The sequence below is a fragment of the Rattus norvegicus genome, chromosome 11 (assembly GCF_021556685.1).
Source record: "Rattus norvegicus strain SHRSP/BbbUtx chromosome 11, alternate assembly SHRSP_T2T, whole genome shotgun sequence".
In the NCBI taxonomy this organism is placed as follows: Eukaryota; Metazoa; Chordata; class Mammalia; order Rodentia; family Muridae; genus Rattus; species Rattus norvegicus.
The window spans coordinates 81715150-81736896 of NC_141544.1; the positions used below are offsets into that span (position 1 = coordinate 81715150).

Sequence of the window (21747 nt, forward strand, 5' to 3'; positions counted from 1 at the left end):
CCTGCATACCCCAAGCTAGTCCTGAAACATTTTCTAGTAATTCTGTCTTTCTCCTTTTCCCTCTCATGGTGGTTTTAAACTGAGGTGTGTGTTCTAGTCTGAGTAGTGTAATGCTGGAATTATTAATGTGGGTGTTGGTAAAACAGCGGTGAGGGAGGACCAGGAACCCAAGCCTGCTAGTAATGAAGAGGTCGCTGGTGTATTTTCATGGACAAGAGAAAGTTAAAGAAGAACGCCTACAGGACCTTACCTGAGAGAAAGCAGATTTCGAGTGAACAAAAGGAAGTGCTGAGTCAGTCGAATGGCTGCCCTTAGGAAATGGGAACTCAGGGCAGAGACTCCATGGCTTACAGAGCCAAAGACACAGGAATGATGTTGCAGGTTATATGGTGTGCCCTCTGGCTAGGCATCAGACCATATCTTCCCGTGTTTCTTAGCAAGGGACCGTGGTGATTTCCCTTAGTTCAGTAGACAGAAGCAGGGCCTACTGCCAAAGCCACATGAGGGACACAAAATTACTCTGTGTGTGTGTGTGTGTGTGTGCGCGCGCGCCTGTGTGTGTGAACATGTGCGTGCATGTAGCAGCTGACGACTTGGCATTATTGATCAGGGAAGCAGTTGGGTATAGTATAGTTTAATCATCTGCTCTCCATGCTGCTCACGACTCAGGCATCCATTGTTTTTCTTACTGGACATTTTGTTTGTTTTTATGAGACAGGATTTCTCTTTGTAGCCCTGGCTGTCCTGTAGACCTCACTCTATAGACCAGGCTGTCCCCAAAGTCAGAGATTCTCCACCTGCCTCTGCCTCCAGAATGCTAGGATTAAAGGCCTGCTCCACCACCTACCTGACTGGCAATCTTTAATTTACTTTTGAGTATCAGTTTCTCATATCTTATAAGCCCTTTGCCAGCATCCTTGTTTGTTAGACAAGATTTTGCTATGTAGTCTAGGTTGGACTTAAATTCACCATATAACCGGTCCTGGGCCCAAAACAAGTGCTGGGATATAGTGTGTTCCCCCTTACAAGTGCTAGGATAGCAGCCATGTGTCAGCGCGCTCAGTGTCTGCCTGCTCTTGAAGCTTCTCCTTTGATGACTAAATCCTCTGCTTTTGAAGCCATCATCCTCAGCATCTCCAGAACTGACTTGATGTTGCTTTTAAACACTTTCCCAAGTTTCATTTTCATCAGGGAAGGTAAATTTACTGACACTGTTTTAAAACATAGTACCAAAGTACTGGAAAATATTTGATGTACCTATTTTTGATTTTACCGTCTGAAAACTGTCTCTTAAACTAGTTTGTCAGGAAGTCAGTGATTAGCTGGTACTTTTATAACATTAATTTGAAAGAGGAAGGAATAGGGGACTAGAAGCATCGCCCGGCCTCTTTCCCCTTCGACACACTGACCACTCATCTCCTCCATGAGTTCTGTCTTCTTAGACTGTTGTGAAGGCTTTGGGAACGAGAGAGTTAAATGTTGTATCTGTTGCTCACTTGTATGTGTGCTTTATTCCTGCTGTGGTCACTGGCACTAGACTCCTGCAACGATAAGTTGAATTTGAGAGACCCCTTCCCTCCTCTGGCCAGAGCAGTGCAGTCAGCGCCCAGCCCTCTGTGCATGGAGAATGGTGATCGAGTGCTCAGAAGGCAAGGACTGACCCTGCCCCGCTGCTTTCTCTTGGAGCCTGCTGAGCCCTGTGTTGTGGAGCCTGTCTCAGCCTGTGGAGGACACTGTGCTCTTGCCTTCCTTCTGCCATCTTCACACTGAGATCCCACTTCCTGTGGACCTCACTGATGTGCGGTTCCCGCCCTCTCATGCTCTGGGTGCTACCACGAGTGTCTGTAGTACCTCAGGTGACGGTGGCCTGAATAAGCCAGAGCCTCGACTGTGGGTCCTTATGTATTCCCAGGAGACACTCACAGGTGGAAGGAAGCACTTATGTCCCTGCGCTCGGCACTGAGTTAGCTCTCTTTTCCTTTTCCATAGAGTAGGAAGGACAATGTATTATGGATAAATTTAAATAGGAAAAGGTTCTCTCTAGGATCTCACATTTATTCCACCATTCTCCTTCCAAGAGGTTTGGTGCTCTGGGGCTCCTAAAACGTCTAAACAATGTCTTTAGAGGACAGACATCTTGTGTCCAGTTCCTTCTTACCTGGGGAGAAACAATGTCTTTAGAGGAGACATCTTGTGTCCAGTTCCCTCTTACCTGGGGAGAGTGGAGAGCGCCTTTAATAGTAAACCCATCAGACTTCTTGAAGAAGCATGGTTGTTATAAGTTTTTATTTCAAGACTGAAATATTATATCTACACTTCGATTCCCTCAGAGGGTGGTCAGTACCTCTGCTCAGGAGAAGGCATGTTTAGAAGACCGTCAGAAGGACAGTCCCTCATCAGTTACCTCTCTGAGCAAGACTTTGGCAGCTGTGCAGACCTGGAGAAGGTGAGGCACTCGGAGGGAGGAACACATGGGGTGTGGGGTCTGGCCTGTGGGATTGGCCTGATGGTCTTTGCTGCCACCGTTCTGGTGAGAGTCCGTGTTCTCGGAGTAACTGAGCTGCAGGAAAGCTCAGTGAGCACTTCTGGGGAGCTCTTCAGGGAGCAAATGCCTAGCTTTAGTCCCTGCTCCTCTCTGCAGAGAGATTCAACTTTAGTCACATGATTATTGTTCTTTGAGCCCATGACCTCACATAAATACTTCTTCTAGAATCAAGTTCTATTTTTTTGTTTGTTTGCTTTGTTTTTCAAGACAGCATCTCTGTGTAGCCCTGGCTGTTCTGGAACTCACTTTGTACACCAGGCTGGCCTCACAGAGATCTACCTTCTTCTGCCTCCTGAGTGCTGGAATCAAAAGCATGCACCGGCACCTGGCCAAGTTTGTTTGCTTGTTTATTCCTGGCCTCAAATATGTGTACATAGTATCGGTGCACTAGTCTTTTATGTTGGGACATGATGTTTACCAACTCTTGTATGTATGGGCGACTCTCGTGTGACTGTAGAAGAGGCTGTTTGGAATTCCTGCCATGTTTTCTCCTTTCATTAGTCCTTGTTTTAAGCATGATGGCCTGGCTTCATCAGTTTATTTAATTAGTGGTGAAGAGTGAACTGTCTATCAGCAGCATCTGGAAAGAACTGCAGTGTCCAATAGGCAAGGTCCAAAAGCATTAGACACAGATTTGATACAACTATGAACAACATTTTGCTGTTGGTTTTGAGTTGGGATTTTACTATGCAGCCCCGACTAGCCTCAAACCTTAGATTCCTCCTGTCTCTACCCTCTGTGGGCTGAGATTACAGGTGTCTGTCATATACCTGGCTTGAGTAATTTTTAAAAGCAGTCATAAGAGAAAACAGCAGCTGATAAAACCTCAAGTTTTGTCTTCTTCAGAAGTTGACTCAGTTCAGTTTGTTTCATTCTTAGAGGCCATGTCATCAGAATGCTCTGGAAGTCTGCAAGTGTCTCATCTTCTCCAGAGCAAGCGGTGTTTCCCATCACACTCTGGGCAGAGCTTCAGCTAGCCAGTCCACATGCGGCTGGCCTGCATGCCACAGCAGCGCTGTCTTGCATTTCCTCAGTGGCCTATAATGGTGGAAAAGTTTGTTGCCAAATCTCTGGATTAACAATGGGGCATGGAGGTGGTTCCTCCATGTGTAGATAATCTCGTCAGTAGCAGGGATGCTGTTTTGTGCCAACCATCCCTCTTTAAGGACTAACGTTTTCTTCATCTGCTGTGGCTGGTCTGTGAGCCACATCTCTCTTCAAACAGCTCCTCTGCTGCCAATGTGCCAGTGCTTGCAGTTTGGTGACTTTTTTAAAACTGTAGTTTCTTTCGTTATGTTGAGCAGAGCACGGGGAAGGCTGGCCCTGAGAGCTTAGGCTGAGAGCTGAGAGTCTCTTCTCATTTTTATACAGAACGTGGTACAGATGAGATAGTCATGGCCAGCTACAAGAGCAGCGATGCTAGAGTAGGCTGTCTGCCCGTCTGCTTACAGCAGAGTTTCCCTGAGGAAAGCATTTGTCCTCAAAGCTCTGCTTCTCCACCGTGTACTCAGCAACATGTTTCATGCTTTTAGTTCCCTGACAAGCAGCTTCTTTTGGTGTCCTCCTTCCTCCAGGAAAATGCCCACTTCAGCATCTCCGAGTCGTTGATTGCCGCCATCGAGCTGATGAAGTGCAACATGATGAGCCAGTGCCTAGAAGAGGAGGAAGTAGAGGAGGAAGACAGTGACCGAGAGATCCAGGAACTGAAGCAGAAGATCCGCCTCCGGCGCCAGCAGATCCGCACCAAACACCTGCTCCCTGCGTACCAGGAGACTGAGCATGGAAGTGAGTAGGCCTGTGACACTGTGTGCACCTCTTTATGGCTTCGCAAAGCTCAGGCCGTGTGGGCTTTCACCTCTGCTCTGCGTGTAATATGTTATGCCCAAGCTGAGGGTTCCTCTCCTGTCAGAAGGTAGTACTGTGGTGGTCTGTTTGTTGTTGGTGGGTTTTTTCCCCCTTGATAGACTAGGAATACTGCTAGAACTCATGTTTCCTACATCAGAAATAGCTTTATTTCCAAATGGGTTTCTAGGGTGAGAACTAAAGCCAGGAGTCACAAATGCACTTCTCCAGAGTTGAATGAACCAGCAAGAAGGACCAGGTCTACTGTATAGCTTAAGCCCCAGCCAAGGCTCTGCTCTCTTTCCTCTGTTAAAGTGTGGGTCCTTTATTGTGGCATTGAAAGGGATGAGAGACCCTTTATCCTGTCTGTAACTGTGATGATCATTAATGTCACAGGCTTCCGGGTCACCTCCAGCAGCTCCCAGTTCAGTTCACGTGATTCTACACAGCTCTCAGACTCTGGCTCTGCTGAAGACGTTGATGAATTTGAGATCCAAGGTAAGAAATGACAGCTCATTACAGGGGCATTTATGACTTGTTTCTTTTCGTTTGAAATACTGGGCTGAGCGACCTTCACTATGACGCATTACGGAACACTGTTAGTTATTATAAGCAATGGCTACTCTTGCTAAAATCAAGCCCTCCAACATGCATGCAGAAGAGAGCCTTAATCAAAGGGGGCGGCCAGCCGTTGGTGTCACCCTGACTGTCCTCAAGTCTGTACCTTTCTCTTGGGTCCTCACTCTTGTTCCTCCTCCTAGCTGAGCCAAACCACATGAATTAGACTGTTTTCCCTGGGCTTCACAACACCATGAAATTGTTCCAAAATATGTTGAGAGAGAGAGAGAGAGAGAGAGAGAGAGAGAGAGATTGATTTATTGTAATTAAAGAAACGACAGGAATCATTAGGGAGAAGCAAAAGAAGACAAAAAGGAAAACCAATCAGTTTCCATATAGCTCTAATTTCTGTCTTAGCACTTTTCAAGGAAGAGTCCAGCCTTGCTGCAATCATCAGTCAGTGGAGGAGGCGGGGCTGTGATCTGGGAAAGCATTTGTAGTAAGCAGGTTTGTGTTCCCGTTTGCATCACCAGTCAACCAGAGGAGGAACTGTCAACAGACCAAAGAAACAAGCCCAACCTGGTGATTCAGGGAGTCACTGGTTTACTTACAGGCTACATCAATAATAATAATAATAATAATAATAATAATAATAATAGTAATTTTAAAAATCATACCAACATGAGCGACAGACTCCCAAGAGCTGCATTGCTAACCCTCAACCTCCTGCATATTCTAGCACCTCCTAACCCCACATGCAGCTGGGACAGCCTTACTCAAAGCCAGGGGCATCAGTAAATGAGTGACTGATGAGCCTCCACCCCAGTCTGTAGGAAGGAGAACGTCAGTAAGTTTGATCTTGAGAAGGTCTCATTGAGTCTAGCCAGGGATCAGCTGCCCTGCTTCCAGCCCCAGTGGCCACGTCCTACTTGAAGAACATGCTTCATAACAGCTCTATTCTTGCAAACCACAGACTTCAGGTCCCAATAAAAAGACAAACAAACTAGCAAGCAAGTAAACACAGTAATTCAGGGTCATAAACTTCTCCATGGAAAGACTAAGTGACCTCCTTACAGAGCTGAACTGTCAGCACTTCATTATAACACTGTACCCAGAGTTCTTTCCCACTCTGAAATCCAGATTCTGCACAGATTTTCTAGCCCTCTAAGATGTTTTCTTTGTGTTCTTCTTTTTTTTTTTTTTTTTTTTTTTTTTTTTTTTTTTTTTTGGTTCTTTTTTTCGGAGCTGGGGATCAAACCCAGGGCCTTGTGCTTCCTAGGCAAGCACTCTACCACTGAGCTAAATCCCCAACCCCTCTTTGTGTTCTTCTTAATGCATCAGATGGTGATAGTCACTTCAAACTCTCCCACCCCTCCCCGCTTCGTTTGTATGTGGGTTCTTTTCTAACCATAGTGCTCACAGAGTGCACTCCTGTTGGAAACTGTTGCTTCGTCTGTGGGCCCCAGAGGTGTGTGTATTCAGCCAATTCCCTGTTGGTTCAGAGCAGAAGTCCTTAAAGGAAACAACCATAGGGCAGGATTTCTCAGTTGCTAGGCCCCTGCCACTCTCTGTTGTGAGGGACTGCCTTGAAGCTTGAGGTGTTTGCCATCGTCTCTGGCCTCTGCACACTGCCCACTGCCAGTAGTGCCCCCAGTCCTCCTCAGTGCTCAGAAGCATGGCCAGCTGCTCCTAACATCCCATTCGCTCCTTCTGGGGAGGTGCTTGAGGCGGGACTGGTTTTGGGGAGTGGCAGTAACTCTTTTCCAGGCCTATTCACACATGTCAAAAGGATTGTCAGCCTCAGAACCTGTCTGTCTTTCTACTCATCGTTACACAGGTGGTAGCGAGGGCTCTGACCTGGCTCACATGTTAGAGAGTGGACTTCCAGTGTCAGGGGTCTCACTCTTCTCTGGCAGCAGTGCTGGAGGTGTGGATGTGCTTCTGCACGCGTGTGTGACTGTTTACACCAGCTCGTGCACACACTTGATCTTGTCACTTGTCAAGGTTATAAGAAGCACATGGTCTGGAGAACTAACCTGACTTAAGCAATTTGGATATTCAGATGCCCTTTTCCATATGCCTCAAGCAGTCCTTGCCATCTCCCCTCACTAATTTTATAGTAGGTAGTCATGCGACTGGTCAAAACTAGAGAAAGCCTAGTCAAAACTAGGAAAACAGTTATGTCTAGGATGTTTTGGTATTGGTGGTGCATAAAGGCAAAATACTGCAAAGTGAGTAAAATTTAATGTGGAGCCCATTTCAATTCAATGCCTGTTTTAACTGTAGAAGTTCACCGAGTTGATAACTTCGGATCTAGCCAATTTTGGTGCTTGATATTTTATTTGCAAGTTTCTTTTATAATAAAGGTTATTACATTGGAAAAGAAACAATCAGATTAAGAATTTAAGTTCAGGGGCTGGAGAGATTGCTTAGCGGTTAAGAACATTCACTGCTCCTCCAGAAGACCAGCTTCGGTTACTAGAAATCAGGTACCTCACAACCACCTGAGCTCCAGCTCCAGGGCATCCGATGCCTCTGGCCTCTGTGGGCATTTACACACACACACACACACACACACACACACACACACACACTACATAATTTAAAAAAATAGTTAGAAATAGAGGAGAGGAGGGAGGGGGCTGAGATCTGGATTAAAGTTAATATATAAATTAATGAAGAAAAAAGGGCATTTACATTCAAGCTAGGTATGATGACCCACACTTTTAATTCCAGCACTTGACAGGTGGATTCTTGTGAGTTTGAGGCCTTCTGGTTTCATAGTGGGTTCCAGGACAACATAGTGAGACCCTGTGTCAGGACAAAAACCAAGCTCAGGTGCTGGACAGAAGGCTCAGCAGTTAAGAGTGGTTGCTGCTTTTCCTAGGATGCAGACCGGACAGCTCACAGCCATGTAACACTCCAGCTTCAGGAGCTCTGGTACCCACTGCTGCACACACGGTGCATGTGCACATACATCATAGGGGTGCACATGCACGTTCACAGGGGTGCATGTGCATGTGTGCATAAATAAATTTATTTTTGTTAAGAATTTAAGTTCAAACCTGTAGCTCAGTGCTTGGGACACTGCAAACAGTAAAGGTAGGACAGACTCACATGAAGCTAAGAGTCTCTTAAGAGGTTTGAGCTTACAAAGCAAACTCTGTGAAAGTAATCTCTTCTGGATAACTTTATAGACAATTAGGAGTTACTGCTATAAGGTTTGACATTCAGGAAAATAATAACAGAATTAACTGAAAGAGAATAAAAGTCTTCTACTTGAAATTTTTAAAACAAAAATTGAGAATGTTGATCACAAACTTTTAGCTTCACAGTCTTTTAGCAATACTAAAGCAATTGTTTATTACCAATATAGTAGTCCATTAAAATTTGAGATAATTATATAAGGTTAGACCAAGAGTTAGCGAAATAAAGGTAATAAAGAAATTAAGTTCTCTTTAAAGCATTCGTAGAATCCTTCTTGCCCTCTCTCGGGAGCATTAAAAGTTCAGTGCAGGGCTGGAGAGGTGGCTTCCAGAGGTCCTGAGTTCAATTCCCAGCAACCACATGGTGGCTCACAACCATCTGTAATGGGATCAGATGCCCTCCCTCTTCTGGTGTGTCTGAAGACAGTTATAGTACACTGATATAAGTAAAATAAATCTTTTTTTTTCTTTTTTCTTTTTTTTCGGGGCTGGGGACCAAACCCAGGGCCTTGCGCTTGCTAGGCAAGTGCTCTACCACTGAGCTAAATCCCCAACCCCAAAATAAATCTTTTTTTAAAAAATTGAAAAAATGTTTCGTGCACATGAAGGCCAGCATGGTGGCTCGATTGGCTGAAGGTCCACATCGACGTAACTAGCAGCGTGGCCCCAGCCCTCAGCTGAAGAGAGGACTCACTCCTGCAGGGTATTCTCAGTCTCCACCCACATGCCCTGGCACACAGGCGCTCACGTGAGGATGTGCCCTGTAAATAAACAATCACCCAGAAGCTCAAACCTAAGCACACCATAGGGTAACTAAGATAACAACTGTGCAGAAAATGTATTCCAATTGTTTACATGCACAGGCTGGCATAACACTAGACCTTTCACTAGGTAGTCTAAAACTATTCCAAGTCCTGTGTAAGTCACTGCAACCAAGATTACCTTATCCAGAGAAGTTATCATTTAAAATTTATACATTAGGACTAAAGTTTGGACCTCAAAACCCATGTAAAAGCCAGGCAGGCATGATGGAAGGCAGAGACTGGATTGCCAAACTACCAGCTCTGGGTTGAGCAAGAGACCCAGTAACTGAAGTGGAGAGTAACAAAGGGAGACACCCACCGTCAGCCTGGGGCCTCCACGTGCACCTACACACACATGTCACATGTATGTAGTCATACACATGCAGACAGACATGCATTACACACACACACACACACACACACACACACACACACACACACACACACACACACACACACCAATACCAAAGAAACCATTCTAAAAGAGAAAAAAGGACTTCAGGAAAGCATAAACTAAAACAGTGTGTGACTTGGAAGCCAGCAGCGCTACTTAAAGGAGTCCTGCACAGGAAGAGAAGAAGACAGTCCCAAACACAAGCGCTCAGGAAAGAAGGAACGCCATGAAGGGGATTGTTGGACAACAGAGAGTGAGGACAGACTCAAACACGCTGACTCAGAGCCCCCAGCATGTAAAGATGTAAAGGAAAGGGAGGGAGGGAGGGAGGGAAGGAGAGAGAGAGAGAGAGAGAGAGAGAGAGAGAGAGAGAGAGAGGGGCACAGCCGCATTGGAACTAACCAGGTAAAGAAGACAGAGAAATCAGCAAGTAGCCCTCATAGGTAAATGGTCAGCTCTCCAACTCCAAGATGCAGGCCAGCTGATGGGGTTAAAGACAAGATCCAACTGTTTGTCATCAAGAGCAAGCCTCACTGGTGAAGCCCCACAAACAGATACTGCAGTGAAGGAATAGAAAATAGGGCTGGAGAGAGTGGTTGGCTCAGTGGTTAAGCACACTGACTGCTCTTCCAGAGGTCCTGAGTTCAAATCCCAGCAACCACATAGTGGCTCACAACCATCTATAATGCATTCTGAGTACAGCTACAGTGTACTTATATAATAAATAAGTAAACCTTTAAAAAGGAGAGAATAGGGGCTGGGGATTTAGCTCAGTGGTAGAGCGCTTACCTAGGAAGCGCAAGGCCCTGGGTTCGGTCCCCAGCTCCGAAAAAAAGAACCAAAAAAAAAAAAAAAAAAAAAGGAGAGAATAGAAAATGATTCACTGAGTAAGGAACAGAGAACAGGCAGGTGTAATTGTACTCACTGACAAAATAGACCACAAGCTAGAATTAATTGAAGAGGTAAAGTAATAGAGGACACAGGAGAATATGGTAACTGTAACTATCTTTTCACTGAACATCAGTGCATCCAATTACATAAAGAAATACTGGACATTAAGGGAACAGAGAGGCCCAGGTACAATAACAATGGGTGATTTCAGTACCCTACTCTAGTTAAAAGATCATCCAGATTTAAAAATAAAATCAAACAGAGCTGCACAGTGATGGTACACACCTTTTATCCAGCACTCTAGATGCAGATGCAGGTGGATCTCTTAAGTTCAAGGCTAGCCTGGTCTACCAAGCTCGTTCTAGGACAGTCATGGCTATACAAAGAAACCCTGTCTTGAAAAAAACAAAACAAAATATCAAAAAGAAATTTAAGAGTTAAATTTCACCATAGACCAGAGAGAATTGGTAGCTGTCTACAGAATATTCTGTGCTACATCTGAGGAATATACATTTTTCACAGCAGTGCATAGAACTTTCTCCAAAGCAGATCATGGTCTGGGACACATTGTGGCTTTGAAGGTTAAACATACAGATAAAACAAGCCTTAACAAATACAAAAGTAAATTGACTTTCCTTTCCTTTATCAGAATGGATTTCAACAAGAAACCAATAGTAAGAGAATCTGCAGGACTATATGAAGATGAACAATACAGTAAGATACATCTAAGGCATAGTGACGTTCATATACATTATAAAAGCAGAGAGAGCTCAAACTAAAGAAGCACCCCAAGGCTTTAGAAGAGATCAAGCCAAGTCCCCGTCTCTTAGACAAAGGAAGTGATAGGTCAGAGCAAAAACTCACAAGCTGGAGAGGCAAAGGCACGGCAGAGTGGTTTCTCAGAAAAGATTGAGTGAGCCCTGGTGGTGGTGCACAGGAGGCTGAGGCAGGGGATCTCTGTGAGTGAGGCCCACCAGGTCTACAGAGAGAGTTCCAGGACAGCCAATGCTATACCTCAAAACCCTGTCTGGAAAAAAACTAAAACAAAGGTGGGGGGAGTTAAGAAATACCTGGCAAACTAACCAGAGACCGGGCAGATTCACTGCTGGGTGTTACCAGACTTCAAAGAATAATCAAAAGGAGAACTCACCTACATTTTGTTTGACTCCCCACTCCCACACAGTGGTTCTCGACAGGGAAGGACAAGAGGAAGGAATGTAATGAGCTGTCCGTCAGAAGTAACGAGCTGGCCAGCGGGAGAGAGCATTTGCTGCTCCACCAGGGGCCCCACATTTGGTTCCCAGAACCTTTAACTGTAACTCCAGTTCCTGGGGATTCATACTCCCTTCTGGCTTCCCAGGGCACCTGTGCCAGCACACACACACACACACTCACACTCACACTCACACACATTCTTTCCCTCCCCCCCTCCTCATACTTAAATATTTTAAAGTAATGATGTAAGTTTGTACTTTTGCTCCACTTGGTTCCTCATTATGAACTTCAAATGCATTCTCTAGTTTTCTTTTTGCTGCGTGTTCATCGTCATCTGTTTCTGGTCTTTAATTGGACTTATGTCAAAACTCCCCTTAAAAGTACACTTCTCAGGAGCAGTGTCCCTGATAATGTCCAGCGGTTTTCAGGTATGCTCCCTCTTGATCACCTTAAGGAATTCCATTCTATTGAAGATTGTCCTAGTCACTGCTCTGTTGCTGTGAAGAGACACCATGACCAAGGTAACTTATAAAAGAAAGCATTTAATGGGGGCTTGCTTACATTCTCAGAGGTTGGCCCATATCATGGCAGGGGGCATCGGTGGCGCACGGACAGTCATGGTACTGAAGAGGTAGCTGAGAGCTCTACATACGGATCTGGGTGCAGAGAGGGACATCAGGCCTGGCGTGGGCCTTTGAGCCCTCACATCCACCCCCAGTGCCCCTCCTCCAGTGAGGCCACACCTCCTAACCCTTGTAATCCTTTCAAATAGTGCCACTCCCTAGTGACTATGAATTCAAATATATGTGCCTCTGGGGCCATTCTTATTCAAGTTACCAAGATACCTTGATCAAGACAGCTATCAGAATTTATAACACCTTTGAGAATAAGGCATTGAAGTGACCACATTGTGGATATCGATTATGATAAGTAGTCTGTGTATTGCATAAGCCTCTGATTAATCTACTTATCTCATAGTATAACTCACTACTTAGACTATATGAATCAGTAATCATAAAGAAAATGGACTTCAAAGCACTCCATTCAGCAACAAAGAACATAAACCTAGAGATGGGAAAGAACCCAATACAAATATGCCAATATAATGCATAAACACCAATACAAACACATGCATGTCCAGTAACATGTATTTGTCTAAAACACAGGTCTGTTGAACTATAATTTACATAACAAAATTCACCCACTACAAGTTACAATGCAGTGACGTTTGATAAACTTGCTGAGCTGAGCAGCCTTTGTTATTATCTGGTTTTGGTGCATTTTCCTCATTCCAGGAGATAGACGGATTATCCGTGTGTGTGTGTGTGTGTGTGTGTGTGTGTGTGTGTGTGTGTGTGTTCGCAGGGTCCAACTAGGAGACAGAAAATAACCACAGCAACTTGAAGGGGGAATGATAGGAGTTGTATGCGTGATAAGGAGTTGGAACCACAGGACAGAAGTGCCTAAGGTGTAAAGAAAACACAGAGAGCATAGGAAGGGTGGATACAAACGGCAGCCTCTCCCCAGGGCTACAAAAGCAGCACCAGGCTGTGCCCCCAAGTCTGAGATCCAGGCTGCCTGCAGAGAAGCATCTGAAGTCAGAGTCATCCGTAGGGAGAAGCCAAGCCAACAGCCTCCACTGGGAAGCTATTCTCAGTGCCTTACCTCAGAACTCAGGCAGGACTAGGAGAAGGGCTAAGCCCCTGACACTTACCATAAAGCTCTCCAAGATGCACTGTGGGAAATCGTTGTGAGAGGCACCGCTAATTGCGCTGTGCTGGGCAGAATCAGTGCATTGAGCTGCCAGCTGAGGTGGGAGCACAGCTGACTGCAACAGGACAAATGCCTTCCTCCTCAGCAGCCTCCCAGCGTCCTCTACACACAAGGCTTTCCTTACGCCAGCTGGCCCAGGAGACATGTTTGAAGCACAGCAGATTCATGGCTCAAAGGCAATAAATTGAAACCTAATATAACATATGAGGAAGGGTACTCATGAACTGGTTTTTTTTCCAATAAGAAAAATCTGAGGGGCTGGGGATTTAGCTCAGTGGTAGAGCGCTTACCTAGGAAGCGCAAGGCCCTGGGTTCGGTCCCCAGCTCCGAAAAAAAAAAAAGAACCAAAAAGAAAAATCTGTATCAGGTTTTGCTGAATAGTTCTATGTCAACTTGATACAAGCTGGAGTCATCTGAAAGAAGGGAACCTCAATTGAGAAAATAAAACCTCAGCCTCCATAAAGTTCAGCTGTCAGCCCATTGTGGGTGAGGCTACCCCTGGGCTGGTGGTCCTGGGTTCTATAAGAAAGCATGCTGAGCAAGCCATGGAGAGCAAGCCAGTAAGCAGCACCCTCCATGGCCTCTGTGTCAGCTCCTGCCTCCAGGTTCACGCCCTGCTTGAGTTCCTGTCCTGACTGCCTCAGTGATGGACTATCGCCTGGAAGTGTAGGCTGAAACAAACCCCTCCCTCCCTGAGTTGCTTTGGTCATGGTGTTTCTTCACAGCAGTTCCCTAACTAGGATGAAGTCCAAGGCCGTCAATTGTTTCTCCTCCCACTCTTTTAAATAAAAGTTTAATGATAGTAGTTCTCCATTTTATAGTTTTCCTCTTTGAATTCAATTACAGAAAATTCACTGGCATTGGAATGCATATGTGTGTCAGAGGGCAACCATGGGAATCCTGGGGTTTGAACTCAAGTCCCCGTTGCTGGCAGCAGGCACCTTTACCTCTGGAGCCATGTTGCCACCCCCCCTTAAATATACATTTGTTTTTGTTCAAAAGATTAATAAGAATGTTTGTAATTATTTTAAACTCACTGGGAGGGTGCAGACTTCTTTCTGTTCTCTATAGAACAGTTTCCTTCTTGTCTATTTTAGAACTTGGTATGATTCTACCATTGTGCTCAATTAGTGGTCCACCCACATCAGCTTAGTCATCGGAGCCATCGGGGTACCCCACAGGATACAACATGTTAGATGGATGTCAGGCACCGTACCCACTGGGGTATCAGGACTGCCTCAACTCTCTGCTCTGGGGTGGACTCTTACCCCAAGGCCGTGTTGCAGTATTTATGATTAACTAAAAGGTCCCTGTCACACACTTCCTTCTGACCCTTTTATGTGTCTCATGAAAAAGGACAATAAGCAGATTTAATCTGGCTTTATTATATGTTCCAAAGAAAAGAAAGAGAAGGAAAAAAGACTTCCACAGGACCACTGTCACATGCATCGGCCTTCATTGACAGAACACCATTATGTGGCATGGTTGTAGTTTTATGGAGACAATGGTTTCTGTAGCAACACTTATCAAATGTCTCTCTGTAGTGTGTACCACTTTTTTCTAATAGCTCAGGCCTATGGTATGAAAATTGGTTAGCTCCTTATCCAAGGATGTCTGTCTAAGATTTTCTTTGATTTTTTTTTCCCCCTATCCCAAGTGGGATGACATTTTCAAGAAATTTTAATTGCTTTTAGCTGGTTCTTTGTTCAGGAAATAGTCTCTGAAAGTCTTTTATATGGAATGCTATTATAGAATGCTCTTTGATAAGACAAGATTCATGTTCAACCCAAACAGTAGTTGTGATCCCCAAGCCAATGGTGCAGAACAAATAGCTATTGCCAGACATTCGCATCCTCCTCCCCACCAGCACTAGTGACAACGGACCACACAACTGGCAGTGCTTTGGGATCTGCTCCATTTGGGTGACTCAAATTCAGACAAAATATGATATAAATGAGCAACATTTTGTCCAATAAAATGGTCTTTTTGTAATTATCAGCAAAAACAAAACCGGTTGCTGTCTTGTTTTTATATGCTTTAAAAGCAGGCGAGGGTTGGGGTATAATTCAGTATCAGAGTTCTTGCCGGCCACCATCAGGCTGGAGTGGGATTTCCAGCACTACCCAAACAAATAGCAGATTGAAAGCTACTGCATGTGGCTTGGAGGCCAGTGGTTTGTGAACAATATTACTGTGTTATACTTGTATCCAGAACTGTGGGCAAGATGTAAATTTCACTGAGTTAGACATAATCTCATTTTCTCAGAGATATTCTATAATCCAGAATATCTGGATTTTTTTTTTGCTTGAACATAGAAGAATCTAGAAGCAGCTGAAGCATGGGGCACAACTTAGGCACTTGTGACCAAGTGCAGAATGATGTCATGCAAGCCTAGTGCTCTGATGGAGGACTCAGACACAGGAGATTGGTCATTGTACAAGACTAGTTAAGGAAAAAAGGGTCCTCTCATTGATCATCAAAGGAAGTAAGAAATGAGATTACCAACAAAATAGCCCTTCCATGACTTGATTAGGCACTGATTAGCTTTCTAGAATATGACTCTGTAGCATTTGCTAAGTGAGGTCTCTGGGGGCTCAGCCTTTCTTTAGAAATCTGCTTTGAAAAGTCTAATTTTCTGTGGTCGTATGTGAGATTTCTATAGTAATGGTTATGTTGACAGTCTCTATAGGAAGCTGGTTACAAGGGTTCTCCAAGGGGTCTCAAGCATGGGGAAGGTCTTTCCTCCCCTGAGCCATCAGACAGGAGTAACCTTTGTTACTAAATTTTGTTCTAAAGCTAGAGGAAACACCTGACGTTCAGGGGTGGTGGTGAGCAGTTAGACACACGTTTAATTAGTAGCCTCTAGAATCTAGAGTTTTGTGTTGGTGTAATTCTTTTGTTAAAAAAGCCACAGCCCTTTTCTATAGGTGCTCTTAACACATGACCTCCGGTCTCAGCCTTTCCAGTGCTAGAATTGCAGGCATGAGCTTCCTACCACACTGGCTTTGGGAGTGTGGTATTTAAGAGAGCTTGAGACTGGAGCATGGAGGAGAGATTTGGTCGTCACTGTGTTTGTGCCTGCAGATCTCTTTCTCTCACTGTCTTATACTGAACCTGCGTGTGTGTTTCCCCCTCAATCTGTGACCACATTGACCTTCTCAGTGCTCCACACAATGTCACTAATTCAGCCTAGTTGTGACATGGGTGGAAATGGACTCTTAAGTAGCGTGTAGAGCTTCACCTGTTTCCTACCCTGCGTAGATGTAGCACCTAGCCACCACCCTAGTACTTATGCAGCCCCCCGTGATGGTCCCTTAGCTTCTCTTCCCTTCTCATTTTCTGCTCCCTTATCTCTGGTTCCCATGTAGATCCTGACATCCGAAGGAGCATGGTCTCAAACGGCAAATCATCCTTCTCCCAGAATTTGTGAGTATCTTTTCATTTGTTTAATAATGTTGGGGTGTATGGAGAAATAAACCCAGATCGTGGCCTGTGGTTGAGAAAGGTCACAGCAAAAGCCATTCTGTTACAAGAAGAGGCAGGGTTCAAGTGATGGCCCTGTCCTGTGGGGGCCACTCAAGGGAAGAAAGGCCACATCTTCGAGAGGTCCCACAGCAGTTTTACTGGCGTTATAAACGGGCAGAGTGTCCGTCTTAAGTAAAGAAGCTGAATTTTAGAGAAAGGAAACCGAGACCTCTCTGTACCATGTGCTGCTGGGAGGTGAGAGCAGTACTTGTGTACAGTCACTGACGAGCAGTGCATGTGTCTGGCAATGTGTAAAGAAAGTTCAGGGGCATGGCCTTGGGCCCTGTGGGGAAGCCCCAGTCTTCTGACTTGGCGCACTCAATCCTCCTTGGCTCTCTCCCTTCCAGCTCGCACTGCTTCCTACACTCCACCTCTGCTGAGGCCGTGGCCATGGGGCTTCTGAAGCAATTTGAGGGGATGCAGCTTCCAGCTGCCTCGGAGCTAGAGTGGCTAGTCCCAGAGCATGATGCCCCCCAGAAGGTAGGCTTTTCCCGTTCCTCCATGCCCAGGAGCCTGTGAACCCTCTACTCTTGTTCTCCTTTCTCACCGCCCCAGGGTGGAGTGAACCTGTATATCTTTCCTTTTTCAGGAACACAGGTTGTTTACAAATGTGTTGAATGCCTGAGTGAATGACTGAGTGGGTGAATGCCTGCCTGCCTCGGTTTCCCTGGCTGTTGCTCCCTCACCATCCTCTTCCACAGAGGAAGAGCTCTTTGTGTCTAACTTTTAAGATTCTGTGTGAGAGTGAATTTTTCAAATTCCTTTTCCTCTGTAGTTGAATCTTTTGAGGCATAAGGCATGCTGGCATAGTAAAGACCCCAGGAAGGGTAGGGGCAGTATCAGCAATGGGTACCGGCGTCCTAGAATGCTGTCTCCCTTTGTTTCTTGGAACTCAAGATCCTGGCTTCTAGTAGCCTGGTACCTACTAGTTTGTTTTTAAATTGGGGTTTGTTAAAGCCTCAGCCTGTGTTAATTCTGACGTATCTTATCATCTCTGCTTCTGTTGTGGCCAGAGCGTCAAGCATGCGTGTTCCCATTGGTTGTCCAGGCTGGCTCATGTGCACTTTTCTCCTGTAGCTCCTGCCTATCCCGGACTCCCTGCCCATCTCACCAGATGATGGGCAGCATGCAGACATCTACAAGCTTCGGATCCGTGTCCGTGGCAACCTGGAGTGGGCTCCACCGAGGCCTCAGATCATTTTCAACGTTCATCCAGCCCCAACGTGAGTAGCCAGTGTCTGTGCCCTGTGTCAGAGAGGATTCATTCTCTTGGCACTGTAGGAGCCATCTTACCTTTGGTCTCTGCCTCTGGCTGTGCTTTCCATACACGTCTGTGTATTTAAAAGCACGGAAAGACAATCCTCCACTTTACTTTTGTCTTAAAATTCTTCTACCTTCAGGTCTCTCCCATACTTAACTGGACCCCCCCCACACACACACACTTTAGATCAGCATTCCCAGACTGTGCCTTCCTCCCAGCACTGTGAGCTCACTGGGTTTTCTTCTCCTTTTAAGATAAATGCTTTTCTCTCCCTTTGTTCTTTCCTACTTACTATCCCTCATCCGTTGCATTTGTACAAAAAAAAGTGGTTCACTGTAAGGATAATCCCTTACTCACTGCCATGGCCTGACCCAGTAAACCCTAACCTCATAAACCCTCACTTTGCACTAGTGCTCCCAGTAGAACGTAAGTCTGTTCAACTACAAAGTTGGTGAATTCTTGGCTCTCCCTTCCTCACAAGAGCCTTCACACCCTTATCCTTTACACCCCAGATCCCTGTGTAGCTACCGTCTGCTAGTGCCCTCCTTCACCTTCCTGTAGGAGGAAGATTGCTGTGGCCAAGCAGAATTACCGCTGTGCAGGATGTGGCATCCGGACCGACCCTGGCAAGTCCCATCGTAATGGCCGAGAGCTCTGTCCTCTGCCATGCCTGTCCTAGGTTATGCGACGGGGTGCGAGGGTGGGTGGGGGAAGGGTCCTGGAGCAGGAGAGGGGCATCACCTCAGGGAGCAGCACTACCAGAACCATATTCTGCAGAAACTGGCTCACTGCAGCTAGGCTCTGAGAGTCTGGGTCTCATTGGTTCCAACAGTGTGGATTCTTCAATGGCCTGTAGGATGGGGTGCAGGAACCATAGATCCCACTGTGCGAGTTCTCTCCAGCTTCAGTTAGAAGCCAGTTGACCCTCCCTGCCTGCCTTTGAAGGCTCCCCAGCTTCTGAGTTCGAAGTCACATTAGCCTTTGGCTTTCTGGGTTTCTAGATTATATCAAACGGCTGCGGTACTGTGAGTACCTGGGCAAGTACTTCTGCCAGTGCTGCCATGAGAATGCCCAGATGACCGTCCCCAGCCGCATTCTGCGCAAGTGGGACTTCAGCAAGTACTATGTCAGCAACTTTTCCAAGGACCTGCTCATTAAGATCTGGAATGATCCTCTCTTCAATGTGCAGGACATCAATAGCGCCCTCTACAGGAAGGTCAAGCTGCTCAACCAAGTTCGGGTGAGACATCCAAACAAACCCTGCCATATATGCCTGCTCTTGTCCTAGCTTCTGTTTCTGTTGGTGCAGTCGCCTGAGGTCACCACACATCTTGTCATGGTCACCATTCACGTTCCGTGGACTTTCTTGTTTGTCTGTCTTCCAGTGCTGGGGACTAAGCCCAGCATTGATACCCATAGTACTAGCACGGCCCCTGTCACAGAGCTACACTCCCACAGTTCCTGGGTACTTGTCCTGCCAGTCTCAAACCTTGAAGCAGCACTAAGGCCTGACAGCACTTGAAAGCAAACAGTTTCTGCCCTCACAGAGGACGGGGTTGGGAATTTGAATCTCAGAGTTCTCAAGCGGCTGCCCTTGTGTGTGAATGAGCATTCTGACTTACAGAAGGGCCTTCCATGGCTAAAGATCACATTGAAGTGAAGTAGTGAAGACTGGACTGAGAGGTGTGAGGGCAGCACTACCCTGGCTGCTGTGTGTAGTCTGAAGGCAGCGGCTGCCCTTCTAACAGCTCCTTCTCCCCTCTTCTCCACCCAATGTCGTCTGCAGCTGCTGCGGGTTCAGCTCTACCACATGAAGAACATGTTTAAGACATGCCGGCTGGCCGAAGAGTAAGTCTCCTGTGGAGGCCAGAGTCCTCCGGCTGCCTCCCCGTTGTCTCTTAAAGGAGCATGTCCCGACAGTTGGCTGTTTTATATAAGGAAGAGTTTGCAGAAATGTCTGAAATTAGTCAATGGGAAGCCATGACAGTAATTAAATTGTGTCTTTTTAAAGAAGGACTATGTGTCCATCCATGGCCAGACACCATTTTCCAAGCTCACTCTACAGGGTTTATAAATAAAATGCTTGTGGTATGGGGAGCTGGGGGAGCCTAGAATATCTAGGCTGGCAGAACGTCACCCACCCCCATTAGCTTCTCTCCTTCTGAGGAAGGAGCTCGGTACTGTCATGTACCATGTGAAAAGAAATATTTATTTCCTCTTCCTCCCACTCTCTCTCTTTTCTGCAGGCTCCTGGATTCCTTTGATGTAGTTCCAGGCCACCTGACAGAGGACCTCCATCTGTACTCCCTGAATGACCTGACCGCAGCCAAGAAGGGAGAACTGGGGCCCCGGCTGGCGGAGCTCACCAGAGCGGGAGCCGCCCACGTAGAGAGATGCATGGTGAGGTGGCCTTGCTCTGCCTTGCAGCTGAGGTTTTGCTTGGGGCTTAGGTGGGGCAGAGTTCTTGCCCTTTTGCTCCAGAAACCTGAACCAGCCAGTTGACACTTAGAGAAACCAGAAGGGCTTACTGTTGTCTAAGTCAGTGAGTAATCGGTTCTTATCTGAAGACCCTGGAGTTAGAGGAGGGAGCATTGCTGAGCTGGGACAGGAGGACTGGAATCCAGAGTCAGCCTGGGCTATTCATCAAGACCCTGTCTTGAGAAAACACAAATAGGAAAACAATTAGGCCAGGAGTGATGCTGGCGCTGGCCCTGGACCAGGGTGAGCAGCCTTCAGTGATGGCCACACTGGGGAGACCCTTGACCAAGTCTGCACTGCTGTTTTCAGTCCCAGTCTCAGCAGGTGCTCTCTGTGGAAGCCCATTTTCTTCTCTCTGGAATGAAGGGGACTCTTAGAAGCTGTCCTTCCCTCTTGAGCATTTGAGGACCGATGACAGCTTATTTGACAGGATCTCTGTAAATTCTATTCACAAGTGTAACTTACTGTTGCTCATGATACAATCAGCGTGCTAGAAATCGGGAATGATACTTTTAGACCTGCCCATCTCAGCTGCCCAGTTTTTGGCCTTTGGTGGGGTGGGGGCTGTGGGGGGGGTGGACCTCCTGCAGAATAACCTGACAAGAGAGTGTTGTTTCTGGGAAACACCCTCACTTGACCTTTCCTTAATCAGTAGTGGTACATGTTTCAAAATAAAAATTGATGCTGGATTACAGAATTGAGGACCCTCTTCTCAGTACCCTCTCTTCACTAAGGGCTGCTTCAGTGACAAGGGCTTCTCAAGCCCATGTCTCTTGTCCGTCACCTTAAGTTTTATGTGCGGTGACCAGCCCTGCTTTGGGTCTCGTACTCACAAGTCCAGCCAGAGGCTCTATGCCACAGACAATAGACCCCTTCACCTGCTCAGAGGTTTATTTATGACTTGCGTCCCCCCTCACTGGAGTCCACCCTCCGAGCTAGCCCCTCACTTCTCCTCCATTTCTCTGCTCCACAGCTGTGCCAGGCCAAGGGCTTCATCTGCGAGTTCTGCCAGAACGAGGATGACGTCATCTTCCCATTTGAGCTGCATAAGTGCCGGACCTGTGAAGGTGAGGCCATGCTAGACACAAAGTGAGGGTACTGCCTGAGAGCCCCGTTAGCAGGAGCGTGGTGTGAGAGAGTAACTCCACACTCCAGCCCTGAGCTCGGGCTGCGGGGAAGTGGCTGTGTGGTGAGTTGCTAACAGCCTGGGATAATACAAATCGTTTTCTTCTCTCTCTTTTCACCCTGAACAAATA

The 21747-nt window shown here is 46.3% G+C and overlaps 1 protein-coding gene across 4 annotated transcripts in view; it reads left to right on the forward strand.

Moving 5' to 3' along the window:
* Positions 1-21747, forward strand: part of Rubcn (rubicon autophagy regulator) — a 56704-nt gene that overhangs the window by 32559 nt on the left and 2398 nt on the right. For all 4 annotated transcript variants that reach the window (XM_087576190.1, XM_087576191.1, XM_087576189.1 and 1 more), the window contains 11 exons: positions 2331-2446; positions 4120-4330; positions 4784-4885; positions 16596-16653; positions 17100-17232; positions 17830-17975; positions 18575-18639; positions 19015-19253; positions 19800-19861; positions 20260-20413; positions 21465-21558. In XM_087576190.1, coding sequence (XP_087432316.1) covers positions 2331-2446; positions 4120-4330; positions 4784-4885; positions 16596-16653; positions 17100-17232; positions 17830-17975; positions 18575-18639; positions 19015-19253; positions 19800-19861; positions 20260-20413; positions 21465-21558 — 1380 coding nt within the window. The remainder of the gene's footprint in view (positions 1-2330; positions 2447-4119; positions 4331-4783; positions 4886-16595; positions 16654-17099; positions 17233-17829; positions 17976-18574; positions 18640-19014; positions 19254-19799; positions 19862-20259; positions 20414-21464; positions 21559-21747) is intronic.